The sequence below is a fragment of the Pseudorasbora parva genome, chromosome 15 (assembly GCF_024679245.1).
Source record: "Pseudorasbora parva isolate DD20220531a chromosome 15, ASM2467924v1, whole genome shotgun sequence".
Lineage (NCBI taxonomy): Eukaryota > Metazoa > Chordata > Actinopteri > Cypriniformes > Gobionidae > Pseudorasbora > Pseudorasbora parva.
In genome coordinates this window covers 18,543,034-18,561,328 of record NC_090186.1, presented here as the reverse complement: position 1 = coordinate 18,561,328, position 18,295 = coordinate 18,543,034, and the positions used below count along the sequence as shown (strand labels likewise).

At 36.0% G+C, this 18,295-nt stretch overlaps 1 protein-coding gene across 1 annotated transcript; it reads right to left on the bottom strand.

Moving 5' to 3' along the window:
• Positions 1–5,556: 5,556 nt before the first annotated feature.
• On the bottom strand, positions 5,557–17,775 carry LOC137041800 (rho GTPase-activating protein 20-like). Its single transcript, XM_067418469.1, has 4 exons — positions 17,547–17,775; positions 16,774–16,944; positions 5,869–6,033; positions 5,557–5,590 (listed from the first exon to the last, which is right to left on the bottom strand). Exons 1-4 carry the CDS (start codon positions 17,564–17,566, stop codon positions 5,557–5,559), a joined length of 390 nt encoding a protein of 129 aa, XP_067274570.1. The 5' UTR covers positions 17,567–17,775.
• Positions 17,776–18,295: the final 520 nt, after the last annotated feature.

The following is an 18,295-nucleotide window of genomic DNA, read 5'->3' as shown; positions in this document are numbered from 1 at the left end:
AGAGCAATAGAGCTGATATCAGATATATGAGCATGACTGCAAATGTGATATTGATTTTATACAAACATCCAGTATATATATACATATATATATATATATTTTTAACAATAATCTTGAGCAATCATATTGTAATCGTAGTATAACAGTGTTGTAATAGTGATTTCATTTGTTTGGCAATGGCTCATTATAATGTATTATTCTAATTTGATTAATTACATAAGACATTTCTCAGGCAATAAATGTGGATCTTTTTAGATTAATTTAAATGGATAGTTTATCCAAAAATCTAATTAATTACCCTCAAATACCTGTAAGACTTTCGTTCATCTTTGAAACGCAAATAAAAATATTTTCTATGAAATCTGAGGGGTATCTGTCCCTCCATTGACAGCTAAGCAACTACTTTGATTCTTCCATATGAATCGAGTGGTTTAGTCCAAACACTATCTGGAGAAACGATCGCATTATTAGAAAATTGCTCATTTAGACTTTTATTTAAACATTCATTGACTCACATTCATTAACTAATCAGTTGTGGTAAACGGAGCATGTTCGCTTAACGCGCGAGAACCAATAAGATTAATTCTTGTGTGTTAGGCAGCATGTTTGAGCTTCCGCAGGAACCAATGAGGTTCATTATTATGTGTTGCACAGCACATTTGAGCTTCTTTAAGTGTTAGTTCACCCAAAAATGAAAATTAGCCCGTAATTAACTCACCCTCAAATCCGAGTATAGAGTATAGGACATTTTTCTTTCAGATGAAAAAAATTCCGGCCAATCCGCCGGAAGTTAGTTATTTTAGTCTATATAGTTTTAATAGACTACATTTTTTTTTTTTTTTTTTTTTAAAGAGCCGTGTGGAGCAGTTATATGATGGATAGATGCACTTTTATGGACTTTATAAATGAACAGTGTTAGGTAAGTTACTCTAAAAAAGTAATGAATTACTAGTAACTTATTATATCTTAAATAGTGTAATTAGATTACTGTACAAATTATTCTTTCCTAAAAGCATTTAATTACTTTCTAAATTCTATATCAACCTCGACTAGTTAATGATTCAAGGATAGACATGAAACGGCTCTTTTAATTTATTTAAATAAATAATATAAAACTACATAAATTGTTCTTATTAACTGACCAAAGTATTACAAATGGTAACGAGGCAACATTTAATTTGTTACATTTATTTTTTTTAGTTGGCCATATTGAATTTCTGTAAATTGATACAAAATTAAATCACAGAAATTCAATTTGGCCAACAACAAAAAAATTAGATGTAACCATTTACTAGAAAATGTTCAATGGAGACCTGATTTTTTTAATTTAATTTAATTTTTTATTTATTTTACAGTGAACCTTTAAAAGGATGACAAAAATTAGGTTAAACTTTATTTCATGTTGATGTAGTTACACATTACTAATGATCTTAATTCATTAATACTTAATTAAAGGGTTAGTTAACCCCAAAATGAAAATTATATCATTAATGACTCACCCTAATGTCGCTTCACACCCGTAAGACCTCCGTTCACCTTCGAATCACAGTTTAAGATATTTTATATTTAGCCTGAGAACTTTTTGTCTCTCCATTAAAAAAGAACGTACGGTATACTGTCCCTTTCTAGAAGGACCAGAAAGGTAATAAAAACATAATCAAAGAAGTCTATTTATGACATCTGTAGGTTAGTTAGAATCTCTTGAAGCATCGAAAATACATTTTGGTCCCAAAATAACAAAAACTATGACTTTATTCAGCATTGTCTTCTCTTCCGTGTTTGTTTTCAAACCACAGCATCCATGTTCGCAGCATCAATGCGTCACGATGCAGTCGTGAACACAGATTGAAAACAAACACGGAAGAGAAGATAATGCTGAATAAAGTTGTAGTTTTTGGTTATATTGGGACCAAAATGTATTTTTGTTGCTTTAAGAGATTCTAACTAACCCACAGGTGTCACATATGGACTACTTTGATGATGTTTTCATTACCTTTCTGGTCCTTCCGGAAAGGGACAGTATAGACCCCTTCAGTGTTTGTAAACGTCGCAGATGCGTGCGCAGCATGGGGTCAGAAAAGCAACGCGATCTACTGTAGTCATATGGGAAAGCGCTAATGTAAAGACAGTCTGCAGCATGCCACAGGTCAAATTACCAGATATCAAACTTCACCTAACCATTGAATCAGGCTACAGTTTACAGAAAATATTTTGTTTACTTATGGCTTAACTATACCGTCATTGTCACAATGTTGGCGCTAGCCTGCGGCTAACTACTAACGATAAATTACCACTTTTTTTTTTTTTTTTTACCTTGGCTTAAGTTAGCTAATGGACCAGCTTAAAGGTTCACTACAAAGGGCAAGTATTTATAAGGCACATATAAAAAACAGACAATGACTATAAACATACCAATTTATATTGTTTGCTAGATTAAATGAAAATACAAAATCATCGTTAGCCAAAAGCATTATTAGTTTCATTGTTATCGACATAGTTCTAGTCTGTGTTTCCCGAAATCATCATTCGAACGAACATCCATAAACATCATCGCAAACTTGTGTGGTTTACGGTCTATGGTCTACACATGTTTTCAATGGAGAGACAGAAAGTTCTCGGACTAAATATAAAATATCTTAAACTATGTTTCGAAGATGAATGTGTTTCGACATTAGGGTGAGTCATTGACATTTTTTTAATTTTTGGGTAAAATAACCCTTTAATGTTACAGAACAATGTAACTATATCACCACTACAAGTGCACATTCAATAAAATTACCCATCACCTAAACACCAAATTAAATGTAATATTGCTTGCATTCATGTCATATACTGGACCACGGAGCAGTGAAAGAAGGTGGCCTGGTCTGTTGAATTACTTTTTCTTTTACATTGTGTGGATGGCCGTGTGCGTGTGTGTCGTTTACCTGGGGAACACATGGCACCAGGATGCACTGTTATTCTGTTATTCTGGGAGACCTTGGTTCCTGCTTTCCATGTGGATGTTACTTTGATATGTACCACCGTTGCTGCATTTTGGCTATGGTCTTCCTTCATAGACAACTCGTATTCTTAGGATGTTTTATGCGCAAATTTTTGAACAGCAGCGATGTTGTGTATTGTTTAGGGTCCTTGCAACCACGAGCCAAATCGACATTGCAAAGTGAATATGTAGCTCGACTTGAATCACCTTCTTTTAACTGAAAGTACTGCCAAACAAACACATTTTCTGCTCACAGGTTCCCTTTTTTCATATATATATATATATATATATATATATATATATATATATATATATATATATATATATATATATATATATATATATATATATATATATATATATATATATATATATATATATATATATATATATATATATATGAAAAAAGGGAACCTGTTTGCTTTTTTTTTATTATTATTATTATTATTATTATTAATATTATTTTTTTTATTAACAAATTAACAATTAAAAAAGCCACCTGGCAAAAAAAACTTGACAAAGAAAAAAAAAAGAAAGAAAAGAAAACAACACAAATTTCAGGACATTTATAAGGAAAGCCAACCAAACCAACATAAAGGTTAGATAAATTAAATGTGCACTGTTTTGATAAACATGATTCCCAATTATTTATATTTTTTATAGTATTTGTACAGCCTTTACATTTTTATTTTAATGTTTGAATAAAAAACGTAAGTTTTAACTATTTGAAGCAGATTTATTACGTGGCAGTATTAATTAAAGTTTCTCAATGGTCAAGATCAAATTATCTGCATCTCTTGCACTCCATCAAGCCACTCCCATTATATCCATCATAACTCAAATTAATGCACGATAAAGTAATTATTCCATCACAAATAATTCTCGCAATCAAGTGCCTGTGTCTAAAGTATCATATGCACCTTTTACACACCGTTATACTATTATTTTCAAATAAACTTTTATATTATTATTATTATTATTTTAAATTATTATTGCCCCTGGTTCAGTAAGGAATTTTTGTAATAAAGTTGCAGTGGTTGGGACAGATTTTAAGTATCACCCCAAGATGGAATCTAATCCTGTTTACATTGATTGTTGATTTGATTTATTTTTCAAATAAATAAACATTCTTGCAATTGAATCCTCGCTCTCAGTTTTTCTTTGTTGCAACGTGACACAAACACCTTCCCGTAATCAACGGCAGCGTCATTACGTTGACCAGAGTAGTGCGCATAATGCAAGCCTAGGTTCGGTCGGGTGAAAAAAATGTCTAAGGTTAGGCAGAAACCGAAGCCTCGGGCAGAAATCATATTCTTGGATGAAGCATGAAGCAGGGTGGGACTGAAAGCCGGGGGAGCGAACAGAGGGCGCTGGAGCGATTGCTAATGAGAGACAAACTTGACACACGACTGCTACACGAGAGCAGTGTAGCTTTAATTATGCTGCAGACGAACGCTTCCGCTTATTCACTCATGGATATGTGGTGTAACGCAGCGCTGCTTTATCATATTAGATACATTTTGAGTGTTGAAAGTTATAATGCTAGTCTGTGCGTCCGCTCAATGGCTACTATGTTGCACACAGTGTGCCTAATGATATTAGGCAAGGTAAAACATGTTATTCAAGGTAAATCAAGAAAACTATTTAAACAATAAGATTAACTGTGTTGATTAGTTGCGTCTTTTGGTGTTTTGCATGGTTTCTACAAAAAAACAGAAATCGAGTGTAACGCAGGTATGATGTCATTGACAGGCGAAGCACGGATGGATGCCCTGGTTAAAATAGCTTATTTGTCTGGATTTAAACATTCTTGTAAACAATTGTACACAGTAGCGGTTTTGGATATTTAAATAAAAAAATCTTACATATTGTGACTTTAAGGGTTCTTACTTGTTCAAGTCAGGCTATCTTTGTCTTACAACGTACTCCTAAGTGGTGCAACCAACTCCTAACACCTGTGAGAACACCTACATACCCCACTTCAAATGAAGCTTTAGCTGTCTCATTTCAGAAGGCTGCGTCCTCCGGAGGTCGCATTTGAAGTCTGCATACGTCATAAGGCCGTCTCATTTCAAAAAAGTGAGTAGGACACTCCAAATGTGACCTTCCAACATGTCCTTCTTTCTCAGGATTTCGGAGTGTGCATGAGGTGTAGCCTTCGTGGCTGGAGATAACCCACAATTCTTTGCGTCGCCGTTAACAACCGTCATATATATATTTTTTATATTATATGAAAAAAAAAACTGCACCAATGCCAGATATATATGCAAGCGTAGGTGTGGCGTTAAAAAAAAGTTCAAGCTTGTTTTTGTTTTTTTAGCTCTATTACCTCAAACAGATAGTTGTGGGACTACAACGCTTTAGTGCTTTTTAAACGTTTAGAACAGTACATTGCTGTCAAGACAAGAAACATTTCATTGTAATTTTAAAGTTATAAATCATTTTCATTCATATAAACTGGCGTGAGTGTGCAACGAGGCTGAACGTGTTGGCATAGCAACGTGATACTTCCAGCCTGTGTCCTACAAAGGACGTCTCATTTAATTCTGACTGAGGACGCTCCGTATACTGCATCATACACAGGACGTGTCCTCCGGAGGATGCAGCCTTCGAAATTTAATGAAATGAGACACAGCTTCTGAATAACACCTACTCGTTATCTCACAATGACTGCAATGTCCTTATACACCTAATTGCACTTGTCATCATACTCTAGCATCCTGACTACTTGTTGTTTTGGTTAGCAGCCTAGTTTCAGCATCAGACAACATACCCACAGACTACCCACCTGGTTTGCTCTTTGTGTGAATATGTTCTCATGAAGGTTCAATCAATTCAATAAATGCATTTTTTCCCCCAATAAATAACAACAACAAAAAACTCACCGGAATGACACCAGGCACAGAGAGACAGACCAAGCCAATACAATGGATGTCCTTAGATCAACATCTGTATCCTCATCTTCTGCCTCCTCGTCTTCATTTTCAAAGCTGCACACCCACAGGTGCTTTAGATCAATTCTGTGTTTCAGTCTGTAACTTGCATTGGACCTGTGAACACAGCAAGGTTATATTGGCTTATGTTTTGCAATATGGATCTCCAAGAACATTTAAAATGTGTGGTAGCATAATGTACAGTCAACTTATTATCCTACAATAAAAATGACAAGGTAGCTGAATGTACATATTACACATACTGTAACACGGGATTGCAATATCATAAAACAGTCCAAAAGCAATAAAAAATAAAAAATAAAATAAAAAACACATAATATGATGCAATGTATAATTATTTAAACTAACCTAAAAAAAATAAATGGGTACAATAGGGCTTAAAGCAAAGTGAATTTGTTTTTTTGTTGTTGTTTGGCCACAAAATACAATCAAAAATGTATATTATAATACCTGACACTTATGCCTTTTACCCTACTAAAGGGTAAACCATACTGTTGATGTTTTTTTCTGTTTAATGGACTTGTATTTTGTATCACCTTGTTTTCATGTGTTCTGTTCCTGTTTCTTTTGTTCCCCTTTTCCCCATGCTGCTTCCCAAATTTGTCTATACTACTATAGTATGTACTCTTTTTGTGAAGAAAAATAAAATACATTTTGAGTTTGTAGCAGAAGAGTAGGACAAGCTTCGGGACATGCCATCACGCCATTAAATTTTGTCTTTAATATGTCAATTTATTCAGACAGCTTCAACTTTATCACAGTTTATTTGCTATAGTTTAGAAAATGGTAATAAAACATGACAAGAATTTATTTGAAAGGTTGTCACCGTGGTTGCAGGAAGGCATGTCAAGTCTTAAGTTAAATATTTTGTATATATGATGTTCTAACTGGTGTAGTAGTAGTACTAATAAATAGTAATAAGCAATTATTGATGAATAAGTCATTGTGACGCTGAAGTTATCCTATTGTCTCTCACAGTTACACAGTTAAATTATGAGGAAGCAAAAATGAGTCAAGTAATTGTCTCTGTAATTTTAATCCTCAAGGTAAATCAATGTAAATAAATGCCAGTAGGCCCTACACATTCAAGGGAAAATGAAAAACGTGTGTCCTGATGGCGTGAGCATGTTATTAATAATTGTTTGTGTGCATGCGTATGTGACTTCATCAAAATGTGAATGAAACCACCTGGCATGCGCATCCAGTACGTGTTGGATCTGATCCCGTACATCATCATGCTACAAGTAGGCCTGGCCTATTTCTAGCAAACAGACAATCAGGCAGCAACAACAAACACTGACTAAGACAGTAAACAAGCAAGGAGAGAATGAAAAAGAAGCACTTAGGAACACAAACACAATGAGCAAACACAGCTGAAAAGAATGAACTAATAATTAAGGTAACTATTGTAACAAAGGAGTGGCGGGAAACTGAACAAAGGAGCACATGAACAAACTAGGATAAGGGATTAGGCCGGGATATCTTGGTGATCCTGGCTCAATTTATCCGCTAGTTTTCTTTCATTATCGTTATTGTTCCTGGTTAGAGTTTGCCTTCAGAGTACGTTTACACGACAGCGGTGTACTAAATTTTGCATACAGATGACAAGCTCACCAATATATCCCGGCTTAATCCCTTATCCTAGTTTTGTGCAATACAAACAGAAAGTCCAAACACAAACAGACATGTGACAGGTGTGTAATGGATCAACCAATCAGCTGTCAGCTGTTAAATTTAAGTAGACAATTAGATAATCCCAATTTAGGTCAACCATTTACCAAGCAATGCTTATTTTTTTCAGTCTGTGGTGTAAAAGGTCACATAAGAAATGAAAGAAAAAACACTTAAGCAAAACATGGTCAGGTCAAAGTGTCTGAATAAATGTCGTCCCAATTTTCTTTATAGCAATTTTACTGGTAATCCACTGTATGTGTATATTTGGGTATAATATTTCACAGTTTATTTTTATTTTGTTATCCTCAATTCCTGCACCCACTATCTGTAGTATCACTAGTACTACTCATGTCTGAATGTTACGTGTATCCTGTCACTGTCTGTCCTGTTTACTCACTCTCATGTCTTTCCAAACACATTAAAACCTTTTGTTCATCTTTGAAGCAAAAAAGAAAGTACTTTTTATGAAACCTTAGAGATTACTGTCCCTCCGCTGAAAGTCCAAATAATCAAAACTTTGGTGATCAGAGATTGTGAAAGTGATCCAATCAAGTGATTTATTCCAAGCCTTCTAAAGAGACACACTAAACAGATAACATATTTCATTTAGGCTAAGCTTTATTTAACATTGATCATTGCCCATACATAGAGCGCATCAAATGGAACGTGAAATATTCAGTACTTCATATGCAAGAACACATTGGTTATTGGTTCTTGTTGAAGCTCAAACTGTTTTAATTTATGCACTCTGTAAGACAACTTTTCACATCTACCAACAAATCTATTCCCTAAAAATCATGGAAAATAATTTATTGTATTCCATAATCACAAAACATTTTATATTACCTCTAAGGGCCAGATTTACTAACAGCTTGCACCAGTGCAAAACCTCTGAAGGAGTAAAAAAAAAAAAAAAAAACCTTCAGTATTTACTAATGACGCAGTGAAAAATTTGTGCTGCAAATGCGTGGACAGCTGACCTTATTGCATTATGCATTTGTAGGAGTTTCCCAACATTTTTGGCAGGACAATATTAAAATGAATCATCCAAGGTGATTTACTATGGTTTACACTAGTCAATTTAATGGTGTTGGCGCCATTATTTACCACCCAAAAAAACCATGTCTTAAACCAGACGCTAACGGGTAGATTGCATTGGTCATTATGGAAATGTTCCGTCTCTGTCTGTTTATTCAACACATTCTCACACCCAACTCCTCACATATGGACACTTGACCCGGACCCCTTGTCGTCACTTTTCAATGAACTGGGCGTACCTTTATCGTCAATTTTCGACGTGCAGGGTAGTCCGATAGACTTCTATAGAACTCTGAAGCATGGTCAAGTGCCTTCCGCGTCACAATTAAGACGCAAAAGGTACCCCAAGGCGTCATGTTTCGTCTTGGGGTACCTTGGGGTCTTGTTTCGTCTTGGGGTATCTTGGGGTACCTGAGAATGTGTTGGTTTACTATTTTGTGTCATCAGTAGACATCTCTGTCAGTGATTTAATCATATATTGTTGAATGAGGTATACTGTTGCCATATTCATTTAAAGGTTTTCAAATCAAAATGTTGCTATTTCCAGCTGGGGATACAGGGGAGTACCCTCGGACACCTTCCCTAGGACAGCATGCCAAATATAGGCTTTCTTTCTTTCTTTCTTTCTTTCTTTCTTTCTTTCTTTCTTTCTTTCTTTCTTTCTTTCTTTCTTTCTTTCTTTCTTTCTTTCTTTCTTTCTTTCTTTCTTTCTTTCTTTACTTATGTAAAGATTTGATTTTGGAATTTTTGTCTTTTTATTATGTTAGGACAGTGAATAGACAGGAAGCCGATTTAAAGAGATAAAGGGGGGGATGTCCAATCGGATGTCCACGAGCTGAAACAAACACTTGGGTCACCTGGGCTGCCGACAAGGTTATCAGTGCAGACAACGGGAGTAATGGGACATTATTTTCAACTTGACCGCAATGTTTTATTCTCTGTCATTCAATGAATATTGCCTGTACATAAATGAACCCCTTATGTTATATATCATGACATTAAATTTAAAAATAAAAATATTTATTGCATTTTTGAAGAAAAGGTAGCCTAGAAATCTAGACGCACCCTATAGCGGCAGCAACTCTAATTCGCAACGAGTGTCGTCTAGCAACTTTCCATAGACCTGCGAGCTGGAAAAAACAAACTCTGGTCAGGCCAATCACATCATGTATAGAGTCGGTGGGCGGGCTTAACATAACGACGGCAGAGTTTAGGAGGTTCGTCGTGCTTCTTGTAAACAAAGAAGCTGGTGAACAGTGTTCTTTTGAAGCAGCTTTGGTCGCAACTCTGGAAGACTTGGAGTTGAGCTTTTCTTTGAGAAAAGAACAAAGAACGGCACTGAAATCATACTTAAGAAGGGAAGATGTGTTCGGAGTTCAGAGCTTCATGTTTTTCTGGTTGGTTGCAGCTCTATCCAATTGCTAAAGAGGGAATTTGAAAGACAACCGTTTATTCCGTGTCTCGGATTGAGCCCTGTCAATGGTGAGTTCCCAGAACCAACTTCTTAATGTGGGTCTGGCTTGTCAGGCTAAAGAAAAGGCTCAGCACCTACGGATCTATTGCCTATTGCCTCAGTGGTGTACAGTATGTGTGGGCAGATTGCTGATGTGGTCAGGTGGACTGCCAACAACAGCCATTTTAGGATTGTTTGTGATTTGGTCTTAGTAACTTAGGAGTCATCTTGACTACCCCTAAAATTCTTACATTTTGTGTGAAATAGGCTACACTTACAGCAGGAGTCCTAAAATTAGGGCTGATATGCTGATTTTTTTAAGAGTTTCTCCTAAATTGGCAAGTTAGGAGCTACTTTCAGCTGCAAGATGTTTTGTGAATACAGCCCCAAGCATTCTGAATTTTCCCTATCTGCCTTTTTGACCTCAGCCCAAACAACAACAACAAAAAAGATCATCTTCAAAACAAAACCAAAACTCATAACCATATATTTTGAAACTATCACACACAGTAACCTATATTTTTAGACAGAGATTCTCGCAAAAACAAAACAAAAACAAAAAAAAACATTGGCACCATTTTAAAAAGTATGATCATAAACTAGATTATTACTTTACACATTGTCACTGTACAGGGAGATTTTGATAATCACAGTTTATAGTAACAAGCAGATGTTAGGGAAAGTACTGTAGTGGTGTTGTGGGAGAGGAAAAAAGCACCTTTTAGTCCAGGGTTTCACAGTCATGTCTAGTCCAGTTCATATATAATAGTCATGTTCCGTTTAGTTTAGTTTAATTTGCATCGTTTTCCCAGTCACCATTTGCCTGTGTTCTTATTCATAGTTTGTTGCCATGGTTTCTGATTGAGCTTGGTTTCTTGTTTCGTTAATCATTCCCTCTGTGTATTATAGACCTCAGTTCTCTCTGTTCTATTTTTTCCCCAGTATTATTGTGTAGTGTGTTTTGTTATTTCTGGTGTTTATTAAAAGTATCTATTTGTTCATTCTGCATGAGGCATCATTCTGGTAATTTGGATTACAGTAATGCTGCCTTCATGTGCTATTAGAATGATTGTAAATACGAGTTTCCCAGGTAAAAATTGCATATAAACGCCCTCTGATGTCGTGTTAACCCCTGGGAAGTTCGGAAATAATCTTGATACCCAAATTCCAAGATGTGTGTCATAAACTTTAAACATGGTTTCGGGGAGAACTAGCCTACTTCTTTTTAGTTTTTTTTCCCCCCAAAACTAGATTGTCTTGTCTTGTCATTAATATAGTGAATATTTACATATTTACATAGGTGTAATCATTTCAAGCATGTTTTATACACAGCGAAACAGCCTGCATTTGACTGAAATGACAGAATTGGCAAAAATCTGGACAGCATTGTAATGAAATGTTTATATGGTTGTCAGTGCATGTGACACTACAATTTTATTACACTATAATTTTGCTTTTAATAAAATGTTCCTAATTAATAGGCAATAATAAACCTGTGTCCTCCATAATTCCAATTCATTTCGACAGCAAATTTATCATGTCTTCAGAAATTTGAAATTATCAAATTTTCGATAGCACGGTTGCAGCATGAGTTACACTGCAACCGTGACACGGGACATTTAGCCCTGATGTATCAATCATCATCATCATCATCATCATCATCATCATCATCATCATCATCATCATCATCATCATCATCATCATCATCATCATCATCATAAGATATACCCAGTGCATAGTGAATGAAGCATATGCAGCACCAGCATTTATTTTACATGCCACATTTACCAAAAAAAGGAAGTAGCTGAATTCCCCTATTTCTGAGACATTTTTATTTCATTAATTTTAGCTAAAGGACGCTGTTTAAAAAGCTGTAAAACTCTGAAAAGTAAAATTCACAATAAGCCTTAGGAAACCAAATTCACTCAGCATTGTATGCAATCTGTGCATTGCTAAAGTTTGATGTAACACTTTTGTAATTGCTATTTTTGTTTTGTTCCGGCACCTCTGATAGATTAAGCAACAGGTATTGCATAAGCCTCATCATGGGTCCTGCATTATGCAATAGCAACGGTTTCTGCAGATCAAAGGAGCTTCTAGTGTTTTAGCATTAGATACTGGGTCACTGGTTTTGACCGCATTAAAACTCTTGGGAGAATTTGATTTGTTTCTTCACTAACTACACCTGAGATTAGCTTTCTGAGCTTCTAAATTGAAGTTTACTCAAGTGATGACCAAATGTCCATTTTAGTTTACCTTTGTTTTTATCTTTGGTTATTGTTATTTATATCATAATTGTATCATTTTATTTTTGTTATCTTTATAACTGTACAACAATATTTCTAGTTATTATGCATCTGTTGATTATTATTTTTGGTTAGAGCTGTCTGACTGGAAGAGACTGGAATAGGAGGGCAGTGTGCTTCGTTTCATTCAGTGAAATGACACATACCTTATGCATCATTGTGGTAGCAGACATGGTAAAAAGTGGACTCAAGAAAGGGGAGGCACTGCGGGGCATAGGTAACGTCAGGGTTAAATACATCAGGGTTAAATGTCCCCTGTGTCACGGTTAGCAAATGGTAACAGAGAAAACGATACAAACTAAACTAAACTAAACTAAACTAAACTAAACTACACTACACTACACTACACTACACTACACTACACTACACTACACTACACTAAACTAAACTAAACTAAACTAAACTAAACTAAACTAAACTAAACTAAACTAAACTAAACATTAAATTAAAATTTGAACTGGACAATACCTGAATATGAAACTCTGGAGGAAAAGGTGCTTTTTTCTTCTCCCACAACATCACTACAGTACTTTCCCCAACACCTGCTTGTCACTATAAACTGCAAAATATTCCTGGACTTTGCCGTTATGAAGTGCAATGACAACTTGTAAATAGATTAATAATCTGATTTGTAGTAATACTTGTTTACTTGAAAAATGTTTCCAATGTTTTTTTTTTTTTTTTTTTTTTTTTTTTTTTAGCTGAGTATCTTACTTGGCTTTACTTTATTTATAAAAAAGACCATGTAAAATTTTTAACATAAATGTTTCCATTTCATGTATTGTACCGGATTTAGCTCAAAGCTAATTTTCACCCACAGTCCTTTACACATATTCTCTGTCTCAGAATATACTGTATCATCTGTATGTGTCAAAAGATATGGTTTTGAGTTTCGGTTTTGTTTTGAAGATCACTTTTTTAGTTGTTTGGGCTGAAGTCAAGATGGCAGAAAATTCTTAATGCCTGTGGCAGTATTCAGAAAACTTCTTAAAGCTAAAAGTAGCTCCTAACTTGCAGATTCAGGAGAAACTCTTAAAAAAAATGTCTTTGTCTGTTCTAATTTTAGGAGTCTAGTTTTTGCTCTATGAGTATTTCACAAAGCAAATTAGCTTTATAATTATTATAATTATAATTATTTATTTTATATAATTATTTTAGAGGTGGGCATAGATCTTTTTTTTTAATATAGATTAATCTATATTAATTTTTAAATGAATCTAGATTAAAATGGCTCATCTGAATTCTGCCGAAGGCTTTCAGAATGTGTGTGCTACCCTCTCACATACGTTACGCTAGGGGTGTAACGGTACAGATTGCTCACAGTTCGGTTTGTATCACGGTTTTAGGTTCAAGGTTTTGGTATGGTTCTGTATTTACTAGGACTACTGTCAAATAAAAATAAAGAAAATAAGAACAAATCATTTAAATAAAAGCAGCAGCACAAATAAATACTATTGAGCAAAGATACTAATAAAATAAACCATGCTTCTCAGGTTTTTCAGGTAGGTCTAAAATTAGTTTTTAGGTAGAGTAATTGAATAAATAATCAAATGTAAAATAATTGCATATTTCACTGCTAAAATTAAAGAGTAATCCTAATTAAACTTACACAAAATCAAGAGCAGTGAGTGATGTCCTTATCTTTTCTTTGACATTAAACAGAGCGGTAAAGGCTATTGCCCCTTTAAGACCTAATGCAGGGATATGCGTCGTCTTTCTCGACTGTATAAAGTTCACTCAAGGCATATTCAGACTATGTCTGCTTGGATACTCAATAAGATGGACATGTTGACATATTTTTTGTGTGAGTTTGTCCGTTCAAGCGCAAAACTTGAAAGAGAACTCAATATTTGCGCGCTGTGAGACGTGTGCGCACTTTGAGACGAGTGCACAGAAACAGATCTTTTTACAGTTCTCTGTTCTCTGTTCGCACTGTTCTCGTTCGTGTCTTCTGGCTCGACACACACCTGGCTGATGATGGCGAAATGACTGGTCATATTCGAACATACGGAAGCACTCGCATGCATGAACAGTTTACACAGACAGACTGTTTTGCCCTAGCCTAGAAATCTAGACACACCCTAGCAGCAGAAAATCTAATCTTCCGCGAGTGTTGTCTAGCAACTCTTAATACAGTTCTGTAAAAAACAAACTCTGGTCGGGCCAATCACATCGTGTATAGACTCGTTGGGCGGGGCTTCACATGATGACAGCCGAGTTGTGCTTTTGTGCTAGTAGTTAACACAGAAGCTGGCAAACGGCGGTCTTTCGAATCAGCTTTGACTGCGACTCTGGAAGACTTGGAGTTAAGCTTTTCTCTGAGAAAAGAACAAAGAACGGCACTGAAGTCATTCTTAAAAAGGGAAGATGTGTTCGGAGTTTTGCCGACCGGATACGGCGAATGTTTACAATGCCCTGGTTGGTGTAGCGCTATCCTATCACGTGCAGAGGGAGTTTAAAAGACAACCGTTTATCCCGCCCCTCGGATTGAGCCCTGTCAATGGTGAGTTTCCAGACCAAACATCTTGATGTGGGTCTGGCTTGTCAAGCTAGTTTTGCCCACGTTTTTCTTTTATCATCGCTGTTGTAATTTATCACTGAGAAGCCAGCACGTGTATCCATTGACAGAATCATAGCCTACATAAAGCATTATTTTCAAGTTATAACCCATATTAAATATGCGTCATCAGATGTGAGATGAACCGCGGTGCAATTGCGTGCCAGCACCTTTTACACGGCACCCCTGCTCACATCAGAACGCTGGTATAGACCCAGCTCCCTAGTCTACCAGCTCCCAACCCAACTTTGAGAATAAATTATTGGCGTTATTTTTTTATTGTCCAATATGAGTCTCATGTTAACGCAGCACATTAATCCTGATAACAGCCCACCACTAATTTATTTATTTATTTATTTATTTATTTATTTATTTATTTATTTATTTATTTATTTATTTATTTTTAAACATAAAACATTTTTGTTTGTTTTTATACAAAATTCTAAACTTTTTTATTGAAGTAAAACAATTAAAAGTGGGGGAAACTCATGAAATAAATGCTTTTCTGTAGTTCACGTTGGCCACAAATATTGGAACCCAATTATTACAACATACTTTTTCCAAAATAACAGCTCTGAGTCTTTCTTTAATGCCTGATGAGTTTGGAGAACACCTGACAAGAGATCAAAGAACATTTTTTCATACATCCCTGCAGATTCTTCAGATTCCCAGCTCCTTGTTGGCGCTTGTTCTCTTCAGTTCCCTCCACTCATTTTCTATAGGGTTCATGTCAGGGAACTGGAGTGGTCATGGCAGAAGCTTCCTTTTGTGCTCAGTGACACATTTGCAGTGGCGTAGCACCAAATTTTGGGCCCTGGGTACAAACCATCGTGCTGGGCCCCCGTACCATGTATGTGTATGTATAGAAAACGGACTTCCCTGCCTCGGGCCCTGGTTACTCAGTACCCTTTATCCCCCCAGTCCCACGCCCCTGCACAGTTTGTTTTGGATCATTGTCCTGATGGAAGATCCAACCACAGCCCATTATAAGAGTTCTAGCAGAGGCGGTCAGTGTTTTTTGTTGGTATATATTTAACCATGGGCATGGGGTACAGTCCCTGTTTGCACCAAACCCATCTAAAAAAAAAATAATCTATTTTTTAAAATGTCATTTGACCACAGAACCAGGTCCCTTTTGAAGTGTCTGAAAACTGAATATGTTGGAATTTGTTTTTGGATGAGCGAGGAGGATTTCTTTTAAAAACCCTCCCAAATAACTTGTGGGTATGTGCTGTGTTTTTAGCCTTTCTGACCCCAAGACGAATCTCTGCAATTCTCAATTTGCGATCCTTGGAGTGTCTTTGGCCACTCAAATACTCATCCTCACCGTGCATTAGGACGATATAGACACATGTAGTCTTCCAGGCAGATTAGTAAACTTCTTTAGTTGACTGGAAATTTGATGGATTTTCAATGCTTTAGCTATTTTCTTATATCCACTCTCTAATTTGTGAAGATCAACAATCTTTTGCTGCACATAAGAACTATATTCTTTAGTTTTACTCATTGTGATGAATGGTTTAGTGAATTTGGCCTTTGCATTGTGTGTTTGTACTTATTGTATTGCAAAACACTATGAAGTGGGATATGGGTAAGGTTGGAGATTGGTTTGGTGGTATGAATAGGTTAAAGGATGGGTTAAAGAATAAAGGTCTCATCTAAATTAGACATGGATGTGGGGGAATCCCGTCACAATCTTAGTTTGCTGGGTGATTCCCATTTCATGTCAAAACGAAAGCAACTCTAAATATAGGAGGGTGGTTCATGCGCCCTTAGTTAACGCGCATGTTTGCATTCACAATTCTTACTTGATCTTGGCAATGACCAGGGCATCACTGAGGAGGAACAGGTGTCTTTCCCTGGTCTTCAGTCCTTCAGTGAGCTGAGCACATTCCTCCAGAATCAGCTCTGAGTTCTCAGTGGTCAATCCCAGCACAAAGGGACACTGATCTACAGCCACCAAACATTGAGCTTCTTCCCTGAAGATGAGAGAATTTCTTACTGTAAACCACACTTGCAACAACTTTGACCACAGATTAATTAAATAAAAGTACAATAGGGAAAATCCAATAGTGTGTGGTTAGACTACATAAACCCAGCCTGATCTGCCGGTGATTTGATTTCGCCCGACAACTCAGTCTGGAAACCTGTACATTCCTTTCTACTGCTTCTGTTACACTTTTTATGGGAAGCAATCACAGACTGGTTTACCCACCTGGCATGCTATTGTCGGGTTTAGCACGATGGCATATAGAGAAACGATTGGTTGTTGCTCATTGTTGATCACACCTCTTGTGGTCTGATTGGTTAAGGAACTATCCAATTGCGTACAGAGTTATTTGAAATAATGCCGCAGTAGAAAATACAGAGCAGACTCCCCAGACCAATGTTCAATTTTAAATTTAGCTTGGTCTGGTGATAGGCAGACAAGTGTGTGGTTGGTTTAGGTGAGAAGCGCTTTGTAAAATATCAATGAATTATTCTTTGCACTCAGTCAAACTATTTTCTAACTCAGTTAAAATATTTAATCCAGTCTAATGTATTTAGTACAGTATATTTTAAATAAAATGCAGACACATACCTTATTGGGCTCCAAGACATTCCTAAAGCCTTTCCTAGAACCAGGTTTGGTGCAGAACGTCTCCTCTGAGCCAAACCCCGCAGGTGCTGTATAAAGAAATCATTATTGTATTTATTGCTCTTTAATTTTACTAATTTTGTTTATTTGTTCATTCATTAATTCAAGTGCAAACCATAGGTACAAAATCAGGTATATTTTTGAGTACATTGTGTGCACATAAAAAAGTGTACATTGTACTGAGCAGATGAAAAAGGCAGACAGATGATATTCGATATCCATTTGTTCCATAAACACTGATTCCAGAAGTCAGATACTGTGTATTTAAATGTCTTTATATGTTTAATACTGCAGCACAAACATAACCAGCAATTCACATATCTTGAGGAATATCTAAAAAGAAAAAAAAACAGACCAAAATCAATATTAACAATGCTGTTTAGTGACATTTGCACTAACACAAGTTTTAAGTTTCACTGGCGACAGTGGCAAGGAACCGAAACTACATCAGGGCATAATGGAGAACAATAAACCTTGAGAGAAACCAGGCTCAGTCGGGGTGCCAGTTCTCCTCTGGCCTATTTAAAAACAGTGTATGATTATTATTCTGGCAACCTTACAGGTCAGAAATACTATTATATATTACATATTAGATATAGGAATTTTCAAAAGTTCAAAGTATCACGCAAGAGACAGGTTTATTGTGGATGGCGCGTTGAAGAAACAAACATGTTTGTGAGACAAATTCAGAG

Excerpts from the sequence above, each read along its gene's own strand:
- LOC137041800 (XM_067418469.1), bottom strand. The coding sequence starts at position 17,566 with ATGTCTTGGAGCCCAATAAG. Across the intron at positions 16,945-17,546 it reads ATGTCTTGGAGCCCAATAAG|GGAAGAAGCTCAATGTTTGG; the intron begins GTATGTGTCTGC and ends TCTCATCTTCAG. Across the intron at positions 6,034-16,773 it reads CTGGTCATTGCCAAGATCAA|GTCCAATGCAAGTTACAGAC; the intron begins GTAAGAATTGTG and ends CTGTGTTCACAG.